The sequence below is a fragment of the Heptranchias perlo genome, chromosome 7, assembly GCF_035084215.1.
Source record: "Heptranchias perlo isolate sHepPer1 chromosome 7, sHepPer1.hap1, whole genome shotgun sequence".
NCBI classification, from domain to species: Eukaryota; Metazoa; Chordata; class Chondrichthyes; order Hexanchiformes; family Hexanchidae; genus Heptranchias; species Heptranchias perlo.
The window spans coordinates 59,699,296-59,720,928 of record NC_090331.1 but is presented as its reverse complement, the minus strand read 5'-3'; the positions used below and the strand labels follow the sequence as shown (position 1 = coordinate 59,720,928).

The window sequence follows — 21,633 nt, the reverse complement described above, 5'->3', positions numbered from 1 at the left end:
AGACTGGTGGCTAATATAAAAGGGAATCCAAAAGTCTTCTATAGGCATGTAAACGGGCAGTAAGAAGAGGGGTGGGGCCGATTAGGGACCAAAAAGGAGATCTACTAATGGAGGCAGATGGCATGGCTGAGGTACTAAATGAGTACTTTGCATCTGTCTTTACCAAGAAGAAGTTGCTGCCAGAGTCCAGGTAAAGGAAGATGTAGTTGAGATACTGGATGGGCTAAAAATTGATAGAGGAGGTACTTGAAAGGCTAGCTGTATTTAAAGTAGATAAGGCACCCAGTCCGGATGGGATGCAACCTAGGTTGCTGAGGGAGGTAAGGGTGGAAATTGCGGAGGTGCTGACCATAATCTTCCAAACATTCTTAGATACGGGGGTGGTGCCAGAGGATTGGAGAATTGCAAATGTTACACCCTTGTTGAAAAAAGGGTGCAAGGATAAACCCAGCACCTACAGGCCAGTCGGTTTAACCTCAGTGGTGGGGAAACTTTTAGAAACAATAACCCGGGACAGAATTAGCAGTCTCTTGGACAAGTGTGAATTGATTAGGGAAAGCCAGCATGGATTTGTTAAAGGCAAATTGTGTTTAACTAACTTGATAGAGTTTTTTGATGAGCTAACAGAGGGTAGGTGAGGGCAATGCGGTTGATGTGGTGTATACGGAATTTCAAAAGGTATTTGATAATAGGCGTGACATCAAGATTGAAGCCCATGGAATAAAGGGGACAGTAGCAGCTTGGATACAAAATTGGCTAAGTAACAGGAAGCAGAGAGTAGTGGTGAACGGTTGTTTTCTGGATTGGAGGGAGGTGTACAATAGTGTTCCCCAGTGGTCGGTACTAGGACCATTGGTTTTCTTGATATATATTAATGACTTGGACTTGGATGTACATGGCACAATTTCCAAATTTGCAGATGTCACAAAACTTGGAAGTGTAGTAAACAGTGAGGAGGATAGATATAGACGGGCTGGTGGAATGGGCGGACATGTGGCAGATGAAATTTAAGACAGAAAAATGCGAAGTGATACATTTCGGTAGGAAGAACGAGGAGAGGCAATATAAGCTAGTGGGCACAATTCTAAAAGGGGTACTGGAACAGAGAGATCTTGGGGAATATGTACACAAATTATTGAAGGTGGCAGGGCAGGTTAAAAAAGCATATGGGATCCTGGGGTTTATAAATAGAGGTATAGAGTACAAAAGCAAAGGAGTCATGATGAACCTTCATAAAACACTGGCTTGACCACAACTGGAGGATTGTGTCCAGTTCTGGGCACTGTACTTTAGGAAAGATGTGAAGGCCTTAGAGAGGGTACAGAAGAGATTTACTAGAATGATTTCAGGGATGAGGGACTTTAGTTACTTGGATAGACTAGAGAAGCTGGGATTGTTCTCCTTGGAACAGAGAAGGTTGAGAGGAGATCTGATAGAGGTATTGAAAATCATGAAGGGTCTCGACAGAGTAGATAGAGAGAAACTGTTCCCATTGGCAGAAGGGTCAAGAACCAGAGGACATAGATTTAAGGTGATTGGCAAAAGAACCAAAGGTGACATGAGGAAAAGCTTTTTTAAACAGCGAATGGTTAGGATCTGGAATGCACTGCCAGGGCGGTGGTGAAGGCTGATTCAATCGTGGCTTTCAAAAGGGAACTGGATAAGTACTTAAAATGAAAAAACTTGCAGGGCTACTGGGATAGGGCAGGCGAATCGGACTAGCTGGTTTACTCTTGTACAGAGCCGGCACGGACTCGATGGTCCGAATGGCCTCCTTCCGTGCTGTCTGTGATTTCTCTGATTCCATGATTTCTATGATTTCTGCACTCTGCCAATTCTTGCCCCTTGTGCATCCCCGATTTTAATCGCCCCACCTTTGGCAGCTGTGCCTTCAGCTGCCTAAGCCCTAAGCTTTGGAATTCCCTCCCTAAATCCCTCTATCCCCCTCTCCTCCTTTTAAGATGCTCTTTAAAACCTACTTCTTTGACCAAACTTTTGGTCACCTGTTGTAATACCTTCTTATGTGGCTAGGAGTCAAATTTTGTTTGATAATGCTCCTGTGAGGCACCTTGGGGTGTTTTACTACGTTAAAGGCGCTATATAAATTCAAGTTGTTGGTGTCGCTATTCATTAGTAAATATCTTCTCATTATTGAGAGTTCCATTAAAAGTGTACGTTTGTTTTCGAACATAATTCAATTTAAAAGTAGTGCTCCATGACGTGGTACAATTTAGCTGTATGATGATATATTGGTGTTGCTGGTTTTACGTAATCATGTGATGTGTCGAAAGATATTTTTTCAGGCATCCATTTAGATACCATGTGAGTCCAAATTGACTTGTGGTTGTTTTAGTAAAGTGAGCACAAGAGATACTAAAGTTATTGTGACAAAATAAATCACACATTTGCATCACAAACTGTTTCTGTGGACTGAGCTTTTTTTTGGTCAAATATGCATTTTTAACTTAAAAGTTGCTACAATGATAAACTATTGAAGAATTTATGTCCCTGACTCCGGTAAGTTGTTTATAAATCGTCATGCCACTCCTGAAAATCAGTTCAGTTTTATGTTGCTAGAATGTTGTCATTGGGATGAAATTTGCTCAGAGCTTAGTCATAGGCAGATGAGTTCTGTTTTCCATGGAAACTGTTGGAATTATCTGCACTTCAGATTTTTCAGCTTTCTTGAGCATATAATTTGTTTAACAAAGGACAGGGTTGTTATATTTTTCCTTAATCTGGTTTTATATTTTATATGTGTTCTTTCTCGTAGGGTATAGGGGAAGGAGATGCTAAATAGTCTAGCAAGTCCCGCGAGATGAATTTCAGAATTGGGAAACCAGTTTTGGAGCAGGATTTTATGGGTGGTAATCTTGGGATTGGTTCCCCAGACATGGCTAGAATACGGAAGATTAGGAAAATCAATTCATAGCTAAAGTTGTAGTGTCGGGAAGAGGAATTCCATTTTGTTGAGCATTGGCACCAGTTCTGGGACAAATGGGAGCTATTTCACAAGGACGAGCTACATCTGAGCAGACGTGAGGTATTTAAACTAGGAAAGTGTGCGGCTGGAAAAACAAAACCAATCAAGATAAGTTAATAAGAATAACAACAACTTGCATTTATATAGCGCCTTTAACACAGTAAAACTTCTCAAGGCGCTTCACAAGAGTGTTATCAAACAAAATTTGACACCGAGCCATATAAGGAAGTATTAGGACAGGTGAACAAAAGCTTGGTCAAAGAGATAGGTTTTAAGGAGCATCTTAAAGGAGGAGAGCGAGGCGGAGAGGTTTAGGGAGGGAATTCCAGAGCTTAGGGCCTAGGCAGCTGAAGGCACGGCCGCCGATGGTGGAGCAATTAAAATCAGGGATGTGCAAGAGGCCAGAATTGGAGGAGCGCAGAGATATCGGAGAGTTGTAGAGTTGGAGGAGGTTAGAGATAGGGAGGGGCGAGGCCATGGAGGGATTTGAAAACAAGAATGAAATTTTAAAATCGAGGCGTTCCCGGACCGGGAGCCATTGTAGGTCAGCGAGCACAGGGGTGATGGGAGAACGGGGCTTGGTGCAAGTTCGCATACGAGCAGCAGAGTTTTGGATGAGCTCAAGTTTGTGGAGGGTGGGTAAGATGGGAGGCCAGCCAGTGGAGCATTGGAGTAGTGCAGTCTGGAGTTTACAAAGGTATGGATGAAGGAAGAAATAGTTGAGGATAATCCTGCAGAAAACAACTGAGCAAGAGGGACCTGGGCTGGAGGAATAAAATTAAATGGAGTAGTTATAACCAGAGAAAAGACTGAAACAAAGGTAGGGGGTAGCTTAGAGAATAAAAAAAAATGAGAAAAATAAAAGGTTAACATCCATGTACTGCAATGTGCAGAGTTTAGGAAATAAAGTGGGAGAACTGGAAACAATTATTTTACAGGAACACCTAGTCCTAACAACATTAACAAAAACCTGGCTACAAACTGGACAACAATGGAAAATAAACATATTGGAATATGATATATTTAGGAGGGATAAAAAGGAGGTGGAGTGGCAATATCGGTAAAAGAGGACTCTAGAAAAGGCTGATGTAGACAAGGGAGAGGCACAAACAGGGTCAATATGGTTGGAGCTCAAAGATTTTTTAAAAAAGTATGGCTTGTGACGATAGGACTGTATTACAGACCTCGAAATTGTAGGAAGGAAATGGAAGAGGAAATCTGCAGTCAGATTAGGGAGATGATGGTAATAAAGTTATTGTTCTGCAAGAATTTAATTACTAATCAATTGGGACAGAGAGGGACAGAATGGAATTCCTAAAATGTGCACAGGAATCCTTCCTCAGGTTTCACATTAGTAAGCCTAGAAGGGTTGGAGGCATTACTACATTTGGGTATGAGTAATGAAATAGATCAGGTAGATGAGCTGAATGTGGGTTAGCACCTTGGGCGTAGTGATCACAATATGATACGTTTTAAGTTCCAACTAGAAAGAGAAGAAGCCAGTACAAAAGCTAGAACACCAAATTGGATTAGGGCAATTTTAGAAATTTGAGGAGCCAACTAGCTAAAGTTAGGTGGAAGGAGAAATTGGCACACAGGATTGTAGAGCAACAGCGGGATGATTTATATTTTAAAAAAGAGATTGCAAAGGTACAGAATAACTCTTCCATTTAAAAATTAAGGAAACTACTAGTGATTTAGGATGCCATGGATAAATAAAGGTTAGCAGCTAATTAAAATTGAAGAAGGCCTGTGAAGGCGATAAGAATAATGAAGAAACAAAATAAGAATGAGAAAATAAGAAAAGAGATTGAGTGGAATAAGTAAGGTTAAGAGAGAGTATGCAGGAAAAAAAATCAAAGGGAACAGCGAACTATTTTACAAGTGCATCAGTAAAAAGAGAATTGTTAAAAAGCAAGATGAGATCCTGAGAGAAGGATTGTCCATTTGTAAACATGGTCAAAAATGGCAGAGGTATTTAATATGTACTTCAAATTGATCTTTTTTAAAGAAAATAATATTGGAGATGAGGTGAATCCTGAGGTGGTTGAGAGTGAGATGAGCAATGTTACGATGAAAAAAGGAAAATTTTGGATTAGTTAGTTAAGTTAAAGGAAGACAAAGTGCCAGGGCCTGATCGGATAAATTCACGGATCATGAGGGAGGAAATTGATGAGTCCCTAGAAATTATACTTCAGGGTTCCATTGAGTCTAGATGTGTGCCGAAGGACTGGATAGTAGAGCGTGGCTAATGTAGTACCTATTTTCAAAAAGGGAGACAGAGCTAATCCAGGTAATTACACGTCAGTTAGCTTAACATCTGTGGTAGGGAAAGTCTTAGCGTATAAACGAGGGCCAGTCAGTCATCGACGCTGACTAGTGAAGTGAGATTAACGCATTAACCTCTCAAATAGCCAGTGTGCATCTAGCATTTGACTAGTTTGTTTCTTCACATTGACTGGAAATGTTTATTTCAAAACCAATAATCACAGAGAGTAGAGTGCTGTACTTTTGTTATCGCTCCTCATAACATGGAAAATATGAAATAGATTGAGTTTTGCTGAAATCTCTGTTCATTCAGGTATTTCATGTAAAATAAACCAGCTCATTAATTTACAGTTGACCTTGTCTCACCAGAGTGCTCATCAGACTGCCTTCTGGAAAATAGGAGAAATGCCTGTGGGGCATGTGTGAGATCACAACATCCATTACACACAATGGGTCTTATTTCTAAGGCGATCATTTAACTAGCTATTGGACAGTAAAAGTGCTCGAGGTTACAGGGGACATGGCTTCTGTATATGGGATTAACTGGTGACATTGAATCAGAGAGCCTATCTAGTGCAGACCTAATATTTGTAACACTAATACATAGGTCTTGTCTGTATCAAGCACTGTATTCAATTGTAATCTTATGGTCAGAAATCTAAATAAGGTGTGTCAATGGGGTCATGTTATTTGGTATGTTTCTTTGGCTTTTATTTGGTGGATAGATATTGCTGTGCCAGATGCAAAGCAGGTGACTTATTCCTTAAGTTCTGAAGGGGTTTTCATTGGGAAGGTTTGAAAGGGTTTGGGTATGATTATTGATTATTCAATGAAAGTTTCCAGTCAACGTGAAGCTGTCATCAACAAAGCTAATCAAATGCTTGTTGCTCATTGGCCATTTGATTATAAGTCAAAATCAATTATTCCAGCTACATATAGATTACTATTGGGGCTACATTTGGAATATTGTGCACAGTTTTGGGCGTTCTGACTTTGAAAAGGTTCAAAAAAGCTGAGGGTGATTCTGTGTTTTGGGAATTAAAGTTAGATGATGTAAATGTAAGCTGACTTGGATTGTTATTTATAACTGTAGAACATGGGTACAAAATTAATGAGACCTGACCACCTAGTGACTCTTGGTAGGGTGGATGAAAGGTATAGGAGGGTTCGGGGTTGGGTTGGCTCCAAGATAACACCCCTGGCAGTGGAAGACTGAAACAGAGTTACTCCTCTGTGGCAGACTTCAATTTGATGAGTCAGACAGGTTACAGTCCCAACTTATACCCTGCCCTTTGAGAAAAGTATTTTTTTTAAAGAGACAAGTTGAGAAATTGCAAGAAGCTTCTAAGAAAGCCCAGTATAAATTTTTGAACAATGTATGAAAGGGCTCAATTTAAACACACTCCCTATTCAACCAGCAGGCCATGGCAAGGCCTAGTACAGCACCTGGTATTTTGTGGCACTTCCTGGGCCTTTGAGCTCAGTACCCCCAGGGCAGTATCCACACACGGTAGCCCTGCCATGCCTCCTTGCATGGTTCTGGACTTTTTCCAGCCTTGCAGCAATGACTCGCTGACTAACCTCTTCCCTTCACTCACCTATGGCTTAGGTGTGAGTTTGTCTACAGATAGTGGCAAAATAAGGAAGAATATCTATAGATGCATGTGTTTGAGAGGGCTACCCTCATCACTTTACTATCACACTCCTGACGTTTTTTAACATAAGAACATAAGAAATAGGAGCAGGAATAGGCCATACAGCCCCTCGAGCCTGCACTGCCATTCAATCAGATCGTGGCTGATCTTCGACCTCAACTCCACTTTCCTGCCCGATCACCATATCCATTGATTCCCCTAAAGTCGAAAAATTTATCTAACTCAACCTTGAATATACTCAACGGCTTTGCATCTGGGGTAGTGAATTCCAAACATTCACAACCCCCTGAATGAAGAAATGTCTCCTCATCTCAGTCTTAAATGGCCAATCCCTTATCCTGCAACTATGCCCTCGAGTTCTAGACTCTCCAGCCAGGGGAAACAACCTCTCAGCCTCAATCCTGTGAAGCCCCCTCAGAATCTTAACTGTTTCAATGAGATCTCCTCTCATTCTTCTGAACTCCAGAGAGTATCGGCCCATTCTACTCAAGCTCTCATAGGACAACCCTCTCATCCCAGGAATCAATTTAGTGAACCTTCATTGCACCACCTCTAAGGCAAGTATACCCTTCTTAAATAAGGAAACCAAAACTGTATGCAGTATTCCAGTTGAGGTCTCACTAAAGCCCTGTACAATTGTAGTAAGACTTCCTTACTCTTGTACTCCAACCCCCTTGCAATAAAGTCCAACATGCCATTTGCCTTCTTAATTGCTTGCTGTACCTCCGTGCTAACTTTTTGTGTTTCTTGTACCAGGACACCCAAGTCTCTTTGGACACCAACATTTAAGTTTCTCATCATTTAAAAAATATTCTGTTTTTCTATTCTTCCCACCAAAGTTCATAACTTCACATTTCCCCACATTATACTCCATCTGCCACCTTCTTGCCCATTCTTAACCTGTCTTTATCCCTTTGCAGACCCTTTGTGTCCTCCTCACAGCTTTCTTTCCCACCTAGCTTTGTATCATCAGCAAACTTGGATTCATTACACTCAGTCCCTTCATCAAAATAGCTGAGGCCCAAGCACAGTTCCTTGTGGTACCCCACTAGTTACAGCCTGCCAACCAGAAAATGACCCGTTTATCCCTACTCTCTGCTTTCTATCCATTAACCAATCCTCCATCCATGCTAATATATGACCCCAACCCTATGAGCCCTTATCTTGCATAACAACCTTTTATGTGGCACCTTGTCGAATGCCTTTTGAAAATTCAAATATACCACGTCCACTGCTTCGCCTTTACCCTGCTAGTTACATCCCCAAAAAACTCTAAAAAATTTGTCAAACACAATTTCCCTTTCATAAAACCACGTTGACTCTGCTTAATCATATTATGATGTTCTAAGTGCCTTGTTACCACTTCCTTAATAATGAATTCTGGCATTTTCCCGACGACTGATGTCAGACTAACTGGCCTGTAATTACCTGTTTTCTCTCTCCCTCCTTTCTTGAATAGCGGGATTACATTTTGCTACCTTCCAATCCGCTGGGACCATTTTAGAATCTAGGGAATTTTGGAAGATCATAATCAATGCATGCACTATCTCTGCAGCCACCCCTTTTAGAATCCTCGGATGTAAGCCATCAGGTCCAGGGTATTTATCGGTTTTTAGTCCCATTAGTTTCTCAAGTACGTTTTCTCTACTGATATTAATTACTTTAAGTTCCTCACTCTTGTTAACCCTTTGGTTCCCCTCTATTTCTGGTATGCTTTTAGTGTCCTCTACTGTGAAGACAGATACAAAATATTTGTTTAACGCATCTGCCATTTCCTTATTCCCCATTATAATTTCTTCTGTCTCAGCCTCTAGGGGACCAATGTCTTCCTTTTTAAATATTTGTAGAAGCTCTTACAGTCCATTTTTATATTTCTTGCTAGTTTACTTTCATATTCTGTTTTCTCCCTTTTCAATTCTTTGGTCGTCCTTTGCTGGTTTCTAAAACTCTCATAGAAACATAGAAAATAGGAGCAGGAGTAGGCCATTCGGCCCTTCGAGCCTGCTCCACCATTCAATATGATCATGGCTGATCCTCTATCTCAATACCATATTCCTGCTTTCTCCCCATGCCCCTTGATACCTTTTTGTGTCTAGAAATCTATCTAGCTCCTTCTTAAATATATTCAGTGACTTGGCCTCCACAGCCTTCTGTGGTAGAGAATTCCACAGGTTCACCAACTTCTGAGGGAAGAAATTTCCCCTCATCTCAGTCCTAAATGTCCTACCCCATATCCTGAGATCGTGACCCTTCGTTCTGGACCCCCCCAGCCAGGGGAAACACCCTCCCTGCATCCAGTCTGTCTAGCCCTGTCGGAATTTTATGTTTCCATGAGATCCCCTCTCATTCTTCTAAACTCTAGAGAATACAGGCCGAGTCATCCAATCTCTCCTCATACGACAGTCCTGCCATCCCAGGAATCACTCTGGTGAACCTTTGCTGCACTTCCTCTATGGCAAGTATATCCTTTCTTAGGTAAGGAGACCAAAACTGCACACAATACTCCAGGTGTGGCCTCACCAAGGTCGTGTATAGCTGCAGTAAGACAACCTTGCTCCTGTACTCAAATCCTCTTGCAATGAAGGCCAACATACCATTTACCTTCCTAACTGCTTGCTGTACTTGCATGTTTGCTTTCAGTGACTGGTGTACCAGGACACCCAGGTCCCTTTGTACATCAACATTTCCCAATCTATCACTGTTTAAATAATAATCTGCCTTTTTGTTTTTCCTTCCGAAGTGGATAACTTCAGATTTATCCACGTTATACTGCATCTGCCATGTATTTGCCCACTCACTCAACTTGTCTAAATCGCCTTGAAGCCTCTTTGCATCCTCCTCACAACTCACGATCCCACCTAGTTTTGTGTCATCAGCAAACTTGGAAATATTATATTTGGTTCCCTCATCCATATCATTGATATATATTGTGAATAGCTGGGGCCCAAGCACTGATCCCTGCAGTACCCCACTAGTCACCGCCTGCTATCCCGAAAAAGACCCATTTATTCCCACTCTCTGTTTCCTGTCTGTTAACCAATTTTCAATCCATGCCCAATCCCACGTGCTTTAATTTTGCACACTAACCTCTTATGTGGGACTTTATCAAAGGCCTTCTGAAAATCCAAATAAACCACATTCACTGTTTCTCCCTTATCTATTCTACCAGTTGCATCCTCAAAAAAAACTCCAGTAGGTTTGTCAAACATGATTTCCCTTTCATAAATCCATGTTGACTGTCTAATCCCGTTGATATTTTCTAAGTGTCCTGTTATCACATCCTTTATAATAGACTCTAGAATTTTCCCTACTACTGGTGTTAGGCTAACTGGTCTGTAGTTCCCTGTTTTCTATCCCTTTTTTAATAGTGGGGTTACTTTTGCTACCCTCCAATCTGCAGGAACTGTTCATAATCTATAGAATTTTGGAAGATGACAACTAATGCATCCACTATTTCCATGGCTACCTCTTTTAATACTCTGGGATGCAGATTATCAGGCCCTGGGGATTTATCGGCTTTCAGTCCCATTAATTTCTCCAGCACTTTTTTTTTTACTAATGCTAATTTCCTTTAATTCCTCCTTCTCACTAGTCCCTTGGTTCCTTAGCATTTCTGGGAAGTTATTTGTGTCCTTTTCCGTGAAGACAGAACCAAAGTATTTGTTTAATTGCTCTGCCATTTCCTTGTTCCCCATTATAAATTCTCCTGTTTCTGACTAACGGACCTACATTTATCTTCACTAATCTTTTTCTTTTTACATACTTGCAAGTTTACTCTCATACTCTATTTTTCCCCTCTTAATCAATCTCTTGTTCCTTTTTTGTTGAATTCTAAATTGCTCCCAATCCTCAGGCTTGCTACTTTATCTGGCAACTTTATATGACTCCTCTTTGGATCTAATGCTATCCTTAATTTCTTTTGTTAGCCATGGTTGGGCTGCTGCGTCCCAATCCTCAAGTTTACTACTCTTCTTGGCAACATTATAGGTTTCTTCTTAATTTGATACTATCCTTAATTTTTTTAGCCATGGGTAAATCACTTTTCTAATGAGAAATCAATTTCTGGAGGGTACAGTAGTCGAACCTGATAATTTAAGGGATTCTAGCATAATCTGCAGAGATGTACAAAGTGGTAGTGTCAGCTGTATTCAAATGAGTTCACCTTGAACTGTTGTCCTGAAAAAGATGGGGAGGGTCCTTTGGCCATTGTTGGACCTTTGTTTTCATATTTCTTCACAGGGAAATTTAAGATGTTTATTGTGCCTCAGATTATTCAGCCAATATGCCCTAAGGGCTGTAGAGATAAAACATGCCTACTTCCCTCAAGGCATATAGGCAAGTTCAGCTACCAATAAAAGGTATCGCAGTTTGACCTCATGACCAGCCACAATTTTTACCAAATGTCTGTCCGTTGTTGCAGCACCCCCATGTTTACCTATGCTAGGATGATTGGCTCATCAGAGTCCCTTGTCTAGAATTTGCACATAACAGATATACTTAATACTGTTCAAGAGCTGGACTTCATGGTTAATTTTTAGATGCACCAGCTACAGCCCACGCAAAACATTGTGGTTTTTAAAGGATGTTACTCCAAACTAACCATCAAAGACTTTTTCATCAATCCAATTCATGGTGCTCATGGACTTGATCTCTCTCTTTCCCCAGCAGATGAGGTGATATAACAAAAACTTATGTATAGATACTCTAACTCATGACCAACAGCCATGTTTGTCATTTTTAATGCTTGTTTATTAACAAGGTCACTTCAGCTGGAATTGTTAAGCCATTAGTCTACCTGCAGAGCACCCCTGAATCAGTCAGTAGGAATCAAACAAAGCCCCAACCCTTGATCTTACTTGAGCATCACTGGGGAACCTATATTTCACAGCTTATCCTGCAGCTGACAAAGATAACTGCGAGGTCCCGAACAGGTCGGGGACCGCAAGGGGACTGGACTTGGCAAGTGGACAGTGAAACAGTCCACGTGACATATCAACCGCTTGAATTTAGGGTTAGATGATGGGCATTTACAAACCTTGATACGGGGCAAATCAGTATACATTGGATAGACAATGCTGCAGTAGTTTACTACATCAACAAATGCTGTCATGGTGTGGAACAGCTGGGCCCTGGAGTTTGGACCAATACTTAACAAGGATATACATTATAGTGGCACATGCTTTTAGTCCCCTCATAGTTAATAAATAGATGTCTGCTCAGAGGTGCTTCAGGAGTTTTTCAGTATTTTAGGGATGTCTGATTAACCTATTCCCCTCCCAGGCAGCTTCTAGCTCCTCTATTTCTCCTTGAGGACAGAGGCTGTATCACCTTGGAGGCTATATGGTGTTTCCTCCTTCTGGATACTGTTTCTGTACTAATGTTAGAAAATAACCATTTTGTTTTCTAAAAAGTTAAGTCAGTCCATCCATTCCGCAGTTGCTTCTTTCTCTGTCAGGTTCTGATTGGTAATGTCAACGAAACTGCCACATTGAGTAATCTTTACACATTCACTAAGCATTATTGTTGGATTGGATTACTGCACATAGTAATTTATTTGCCAGATCTGACCTGGCAACTGATGTTATGGTTCATCTGCAAGGGCCATTTCCCTCTTAAATTGTACTACTTAGTTGTGCTTCTGCAGTATGCAGGGTGTTTAATAGAAAGAACTTGCATATTTATAGTGCCTTTCACCACCTCAGTACGTCTCAAAGTACTTTATGATCAGTGAAGTACTTTTGAGGTGTAATGTAGGAAATGTGGCAGCCATTTTGCATGCAGCCAATTTGCACACAGCAAGGCCCCACTATAGCAATGAAATAATGACTAGATAAACTGTTTTAGTGATGTTAGTTGAGGGATAAATTTTGGCCAGGACTCCCCTGCTCGTCTTCGAATAGTGCCGTGGGATCTTTTATGCCCACCAAAAGGACAGATGGGGCCTCAGTTAACATCTCATCCGAAAGACGGTGCCTCCAACAGTACAGCACTCCCTCAGCACTGCGCTGATGTGTCGCCCTAGATTATGTGCTCAAGTCTCGAGTGGGGCATGAAACCACAACCTTCTGACATAGAGTACTACCACCGAGCCATGGCTAATACCCCGTGAGATAGGTAATCTTCATTCTTAGAATGGTATTCATTCTCCAAACACCATAATTCCACCATCTACCTCCTTAGCCTTGTAAGGGTGTTGGTTTTGAGGTTAGGAGATTAGTAGTTAGTTTGTTTAGTGTCCGTACTGTTGGTTAGCTTCGGCACACACCAAACTGTTAGGAAGCACCATAGAGTTGCAGTATTGTATCATGTGTAAGTGGGCTACCATGTGTGGCATTGCCTATCTACAACATAAGGATGACGTTTTTTCTGTCTGTGCTAGGTATGTGGTTTCCCTTGAACCAGTTAAGTTAGGCTTTGCTGCTACAGTGCGTGGAAGCTGCTTTATCATTTGAAGAATTAAGATCCAATAAATGAGAAATCTATCTTTTCAGCACTAGCTTCTATGGAAATAAAATGACCCACTGGTGGTGGATGTTAACTTGTAGATCCAAGTGCAAGTAGAGACCTGAAATATTGTTCTCATTGGAAGTAAAATAACTGCTCAATTTAAAAAAAAAAGTCCAATATATGCAGCATTAAAATAAAGCACAAACATTCCCCATGTTGTGCTGCATATTTTGTAAATTTAAGTATCTTGCAGGCAGATGTTGCAACAATTTAGTTATCTTTTACTAATTTTGTTACCATTACCGAGAGGAATTGGCCGATATCCTATTGGTAGTCTTGTGTTACATGATATGCCTGTATCGTTCCCAGAAAACTGTGGGATGGTTTTGGAGAAAGCATTCCAGATTTTGATGTCAATATATAATTACAATTCATTTTAATTCACTTGTGAAAATGTCAGTTCATTCATATCTGTAATACTCATAAATATGGGTCTTCCATATTATATTCTTGAAGTAATCATAGTAATGCGCTCCCAGTATAAAGCATTCCTTGTCCTGTGGGTGCTACTGGAGTGTAACTTTAAAAATACAATTTTCCTGATTGCTTCGGTAGCACAGATTGTACATAATTTTCCATCACTTTATCTGTTAAAGGTGTAAAATTCCCCATGGTCAACGCTATTGGTTTTCCATTTTCAGTGGAAAAACAAATTGAATGACAGGATGTGATTGGCTGCCTGAATTTTCAATTTTGTGCAATAATTTGCCAGAAGTGTTGAGGGAATGGAATCCTGTCTGCCAGCCTGAAGTTCTGCCTGCTGCCTTGAATTGAGCCTGCCTGCTGTCCCAAGCTCCATCTTCTTGTATGCATGTTCTGTTTGCTGCCAACTTAACTTGAGCTTGTCTGCCACTTCAAGTTGGTGGTAAGGATGTTCTGGTCTAACTATTCTGTCAGCTACCCTTTTATAGAAAAATATTAGTCTGCGCCCATTTTAGAATTATGAGGTGTTGAGTAAACTAACGGTCTGTCTTTTGGGTTGTTAGAGGATGGATTGTAGTAATTGTATTGACTTGCAGAATTAAACACAGCCCATATAGCATTTCAGTTATTGGAAACAGTATATTAATATTGTTCCTTGATATCAGTACCCCTTGTAATGTTTCTTTGGAAGTGTTTTCAGCTGTAAGTTGTCCATTGCAAAAGCATAGTGTTAAGCATTGTGTGTTTGCAATGGACAATATATGTATTGTAGAGTACCAGTAAAACCTAGAATCTGATCCCCAGAACACTACTGAAACATCTCGGGATCCCAAGTATGAAAACAGAATTTGACTTATTTAGTCACTGTTAGTCAAATGCCATGCCCACTGTGGTGCAGAGCTTCTAGCAAGATGTCTAATTCTGTACTTTTAGAATCATATAGGGTCGTCTTCATAACATTGTAAAGTATAGTTTTACTACTCATAATTATAATTTTCTAAAGTTTCCATTAACTTTGTACCGTTGAAGTGGGTAGAGATTATTTTGGAAATACTAGATTCATGTATGAGCGTCTTAGATTGAACAACACAAAAACATATCCTACTGGTGACTTATTACTGAAGAGTGAAATATTTGTCAGAATGCATGCATCGATTGATGGCTTGTGTGTGATCATGAGTGGAATTTGTGGGTAATTTTTTATTTCCCTAATGTATTGCTGGTGTTTAATTCTGCTTGTTGGGTGCTGCATAAATGAAAAAAATCCCACATTTAACCATCTACCCAACATAAATCGACATAATATAGGTTTACTTATTTTCCCGCACACTCAAAAAAGTTTTCAGTCTTAGATTTCAATAATTCTATTTTTGTGCCTTCATGTGGTGGATGGATACAGTGTTGTGTTGTCTCTGGTCTCATCTTACACTTAACGGCACTCTGGGTCAGGATGCATTGCCATTCCATCATAAAGGAGATCTTCGTTATTCACTTATGATTGTATGTGCGTCTCACTGGGGACTGGGGGGTCATGACCAGCACCACCCCCCCCCCCCGAATAATTTTGAGGTTGGCTAACACTGCTTTGGAGGACTGACTCCATTTTGCTCCCAAGAACCTCTTGTCACCTTCTTCGTTCGCTGGGTGTGGTTCCAGGCTCGGTCTTTGGATTTGGTATTTTGGCATTCCGAGTTCTCACCTCAGTCCCCTTCCTGCCAAGTCGCCCAAATCTTGAGTTCGCCGCCACCCACCCCCACCCCCCCCCCCCCCACACACACACACCCTTGGTTGGCCAAACCTAGTTCCGCCACCGCTTGTGCTAGACTCAAGTGTAAGTGGGAGGCATGCACAATCATACATGTGCCAATATCAAAAATAATAAATATCAGTCATTCTGAAACTATTTTAAACCTCAGCCCAACAGCACTCAGAGCAAACTATTGCACCAGTTGATGAGGAAGACATTTTATCAAATGGTAGACACCTTCATAACGTGTCCACCTACATATCTTTCACACTTGTGAAAGCATGTTGTGTCTGGCAGTGAATTGCCTGTGTTGCAACGTACACTTAATGGATGATTTTATGATTTAAATTTGCTGTCTGTGACAGCAAAGCAACTGTAATTTTGACTCAATACTTATCTTTCCATTCTCAAAATTTACTGATATAAAACTTAGTTTTTGAGTTGATCTGGATTTGTTTAGTTGTACATACAAGAATTTGCTGTTGTCCTATGGGGTGGGCAGAAAGCCCTGTAAAGGAAAGTACTACTTTTCCCCCTCCCCCTCCACAGGCTGATCATTTTCTTATTTGTATGTAGTTCAACTCAACGTACATAAGATATCTACAGTAGATAATTTGCATTCTGTTCTAATAGTGTAGTGCCTGATGTAACCATAATTGTGTTCTGTTATGGTGCTCAGCTGCTTAAAACAAAAATGTCACCTTTGCTACCTTTGTCTGCTGATGTATAGTACCATAGACAGGCACAGATATAAGCAATTTTGCTTTTTTGTAGCAATTTGTACTTGTATACAATTCTTTAGCAGTGCAGCTGAAACAGCATAGATAGTTTACATTGAAAACACAATTTTATTGATTTCAAACTGAACTCCTTTTGTAAGTCAGTATATGGAGAAAAGGAAAAAAAAAATCAAAAATGGTTACCAGAAATCCATGTTGTGGTTTGTATGCAACTGTATGTTGTAAATATTCTGATTATGATTTGGTGTTTTATATAGTCAAATATTTCTTCACTGACAATATTTAAGGACGTATGGTAACTTAAATGAATCGAAACTTGTTTGATTTAACTTTATACGAAAAATACATGCCAAAATTGTAATGGTAAAATTGCTTATAAAATTCTGCAGGTTTGGGCAGGGTCTGTGTTCGTGGCTTTTTACTGTAAGCAAATTACAGTAGACATAATTCAACATTTCAAGAGGATTATTTTAAAACTGTTCTTCCTTAACTACAACTTTAAATTCCTCTCTCCAGATTCTGTCTTCAATTGCATGTAATGTCTTTATAACCTTACAAATGAGGTTTTGCAGACTTCCTCGGATGTGCTGCATGCTGTCTTTGAAATGATTTTGCATGCCTGTCTTCTGAATTTGCGGGTTCAACCATAATCAGTTAGCAATATTTGTTAATGTATGGTATTAAATTAGTGTAAATGTCATAAATTTGAGTCTCCTGAGTAAAACTAACGTACGAGTATTTCAGGGAGCGTTTCCTTAGAGTTTTACATGGACAGAAGATGGTCTGATCTTTAGCCGATACTTTGATTTGTCTTGAATCTGTGCACTTGCCGTTTATCCGTTTGCAATTAGGCATTTAAAGTATTGTTCCCTAAACTTTGTGTAGAAGCATGTCAGATGTTGGAAACTTGTATTTTACATGTGTTCTCTTTTTCTGTTACAACGCTTTCACAGCAAGGACAAGTTTGGAAGGTTTGCAAAGCTTTTCACCTTCCCTCTGCTATCAGACCAGTCTCATCACCCATGACTTTTCTATTTGTAATTCACAGTACGTAGGGCTATGGATGAGCTATAGAAATCAATGAGTAGAAAGCTAGACAAAATTAACTGTTACGATTCTAGTTTTCTACATGCAGTCTGGGTTACATGCTGTATTCTGCCTTCCTTGAATTTATAGTTATCACATAGCAATGCTTCTAAACTCCCTTAGGAATTCCACTGAAAATACTTACTTCAAAACTGCACCTGAGGCTGAAAGAAAAAATAGTCTAATAAGAGTTCTTTGCCGATCTCTAGAGATTATTTTTTTTCCTAAAAAGAAAACTTTTGTTGATGAATACAGAGCAAAAACCTAGAAGCTTGTACTGCTTTAAAAATGCTTTAAAATGTACCCCCCATTAACTTTAGGTTTGATTTGAACATATAAAGCACTATGACAACAATGTTATAATGTTTGAAATTTGCTAGCTTTGAATAACCTTTATCGTCCCTACCTCGGTACTATTTAGATTAAAATGTGCACCTCTTCCTTTTAGGAGTGAACCCTTTTACTTAGCGCTATGCTTCTGAGTTCTGTAAATTCCCCATGCAATACTTCTGTAGCACATCTCTTGTTCGCTATCTCCCATTGCATACTCCAGTTGTGATGATCCCTTGCACTTGCCTACTCATTCTGTCACCTGTTCACTGAAAGCAGTATTAAAATTCCTTCGTCTCACTGGTTGACTGTTGAAAAGTTTGATTGTAACTATTAATGGCAAACGCTCCAAGACACTGTAATGTCTGTTTTGTTCTCTTTGTTGCAGGCATGTGGGGATCCAAAGGCAAAACCATCATATTTAATTGACAAAAACCTGGAATCTGCTGTCAAATACATTGTCAAAAAGTTTCCAGTTGTTGATACTCGCAATAATAGTGTAAGTACCGAATGGCGAAATTTGATGTATAATAGTGTTTGTCTCTTTTAAAATGTTCATGAAAATTGCCAAGTCAATAGTGAATTGGCATATTTAAACACATGCTCGAAGTTTGTTGCATAAGTTTTTATGTTTAAATATATATTTAAATTTGTAATTTTATGCAGAAGATAGTCTATCATTGGTACAGCTAATAGTTTAATTGTTCAAGATTACATTGGATAATACCAGATACCTAACTTCTGATAATTGGTGTACTGTTATATTGTGTAATACGACCTGGGTTTCTGTACCCTGTTTAAATATGTTGTTTATCATTTAAAAATTGTAAAATGCAAATTCAATTTTAGAAGCATAATTATAAAAGATTATCCCACCCCTTGCCAGACTTGAATTTTTGCCCTTCTCGCTTGTTAATCTTGTGTGAAACTGAGTTCAGAGGTTCAAGTAGATTAACTGCCATGGGGTTCATATACAGTATCCCCAAGACAGCGTGGAGTCATTTTGGATTGAGAACTACAATTTCACCTTTGGGCAGGTGGACTGGATTCTTGTATGATGATTATAGTCCATCTGGACTGGTGCATTACTTCATCAGTGGTTTACGTTCAGCCTATTCATATGTCATATTCAAAGTTAATTAACCATAGATCTGATGATTTGATCTCAACATGGGACCATTATGGATTGCATGACTGCACCAAACTCTGTATAACTGGAGTTTAAGTTTCAGACTTCTGCATTTGAGATCCCCCACCAAATGTTGAGCAGCTGATTTCTGCAGGGCCAGCCAGCATCGTTTACTGGTTGGCCAGTGAAATGAATATCATATTGATTGGGAAAGACAATGAGGATTAGATTACCTATATGTACTCTCACCTTGACTTTGGGCTACATGGCCTGAGGATGTCAAATAGAGAAATTGTATTTAAAATCAATGTATACAACTTTTATGAAATGACCTGAGACCCAGGGAAGGCATGCAGGCCCTGGGGATGGTGCAGTGAAAAGCCATGAGACTGACCCCTATGGCAAGAATGTTGAGCTATGAGGAAAGATCGGAAAAACTTGGGCTTTACAGCCTTGAAAGGAAGGTGACTGAGAGAGGTATATAACATAGTATATATTTTTTTTAAAAAAGTAAGCCAGGAACACTACTTCAAACTGAACTATGATGAGGGCACAGATATAAACTACCAAAAGGGAAATTTTAGGACTGCTATCAGAAAGTTCTTCACTTGGGGTAATCAACATGTAGATTGACTTTCAGGCAGGATAGAGGAGACAAAATTGGTTTAAAAAGAGAGACACTGTCTCTTTCTGAATGGATGAGCTAGGTTGAACAAAATGGCTTTCCCCATTCATACGACTTGTGATCTAAGCTCAGTGTAAGTAATGTAATTCTCTTGTATTATTGCAACCTAGGAAAACCAATGTTGAAAAATTACTGCTATTTTTAAGGATAAAAAGCTTGCAAAAATATAGTGATCTGCATTGCCTAGACTTCATTTTACAGAGTTGATGGCTATTCTATTTGTGACCAGAAGTTGCAAGTAAGTTGTGTGGAAGGAGCATGTTGGGGGATGGAAATCTGTGGATTGCGGTTTCTAATCTTCTGGACTTTTAAAAAAAATTAACCGAGATCCTATCTGCCTGTTCAGATGGACGTCAAATGACCCCAATTGAAGAAGAGCAGTGAGTTTTTTGATTGGTCCTGCCTGTTCAATTTTCAACAAAGATGGGTAGATGCCAGTATCATCACAATGAAAGCGCTTGGCTAGGGATGGGGCTAGTTCTGGTATACAGGTCTATAAGCACTACAGCTGGGATGTGGTCATGGCTCATAGCCTTTGCTGTTTCCAGCACACTCAGCCACTTCAGTGTCGTGTAGAGTGAACTGAATTGACTGAACGCTAGCATCTATGATTTGTGGGGACCTTGTTAAGAGGCCTAGTAGGATTGTTTACTTGGCACTTTTGGCTGAAGATACTAGCAAATATTTCAACTTTGACTCTTGCATCTATATGCTGGGGTTCACCATGTTTGAAGATCGGGATATTCCAATTAACTATCAGTTACCTGGTTGCCTACCATCATTCGTGACTGAATTTAGTAAGATTGGAAAGCTTTGCTATGATCCATTGGTTGTGGGACCATTTAACCTTATCAATAGCCTGCTATTGATGTTTAGCTTGCAAGAAGCCCTGTGTGGTAAATTCATTAGATTAGTACCTAATTCTAGGGTATGCTTTGTGTTGCTCCTGACGAGCTCTTCCAGGCTTCCCATTGAACAAGCGTTAGTCTTCCGGTTTGATGGTGATTGAGGAGCGAGGGATGTGCTGGGCTGTGAGCTTACAGATTGTGGTGGTATACAGTTCTGGTTCTGCTGGCCCACATTACATCATGCACACCCAGTTTTGGATTGCTAGATCTGTCTTACTCCGTCCCACTGTACTGGGGCCACAGCTTTTCACTATTTATAAATTATTTGGGTGAAGGAATAGTGAGCCATATCTAAGTTTGCTGATGACACTAAGTTAGGTGGCACAGTAAATAGTGTAGATGGGAGCAGAAAGTTGCAAAGGGACATTGATAGATTAAGTGAGTTGGCAAACCTATAGCAGATAGAGTTCAACATGGGAAAGAATGAGGTCATCCACTTTGGACCTAAGATGGCGAGAAGCTAGGATCTGTGGATGAGCAGAGAGATTTAGGGGCCCAAGTACAGAAATCACTAAAAGCTAGTGGACAGGTACAAAAAATAATTTAAAAGGCTAATGGAATGTTGACCTTTAACTTGAGGGCTCGAATACAAAGGGGTGGAAGTTATGTTACAGCTGTACAGAGCTCTGGTTAGACCCCATCTGAGTACTGCCTTCATATCTGGGCACTGCACTCATATCTGGGCATCGCACTTCAGGAAGGATACATTGGCTTTGGAGAGGGTGCAGCGCAGATTCACTAGAATGATATCAGGGCTAAAAGGGTTAAATAATGAGGATAGGTTGCATAGACTTGGCTTGTGTTCCCTTGAATATAGAAAATTAAGGGGTGATCTAATTGAAGTGTTTAAAATGATTATAGGATTTGATAGAGTAGATAGAGAGAAACTATTTCCTCTGGTTGGAGAGTCCAGAACAAGGAGGCATAAACCTTAAAATTAGAACTAGGCCGTTCAGGGGTGATGTCAGAAAGAACTTCATACAAAGCGTAGTGGAAATCTGGAATTCTGTCTCCCAATAAGCTGTTGCAGCTAGGTCAATTGAAAATTTCAAAACTGGAGTTGATAGATTTTAGTTGGGCAATTTTAAAGGGATTAAGGGTTATGGAACCAAGGTGCGTAGATGGAGTTAAGACACACATCATTTATGATCTAATTGAATGGCTGAACATGA

The 21,633-nt window shown here is 40.0% G+C and overlaps 1 protein-coding gene across 3 annotated transcripts in view; it reads left to right on the top strand.

Annotated features, from left to right (window-relative positions):
* Window positions 1–21,633, top strand: part of nckap1 (NCK-associated protein 1) — a 170,970-nt gene that overhangs the window by 19,685 nt on the left and 129,652 nt on the right. For all 3 annotated transcript variants that reach the window (XM_067987687.1, XM_067987688.1, XM_067987686.1), the window contains exon 2: window positions 18,128–18,238. In XM_067987687.1, the coding sequence (XP_067843788.1) occupies window positions 18,128–18,238 (111 nt within the window). The remainder of the gene's footprint in view (window positions 1–18,127; window positions 18,239–21,633) is intronic.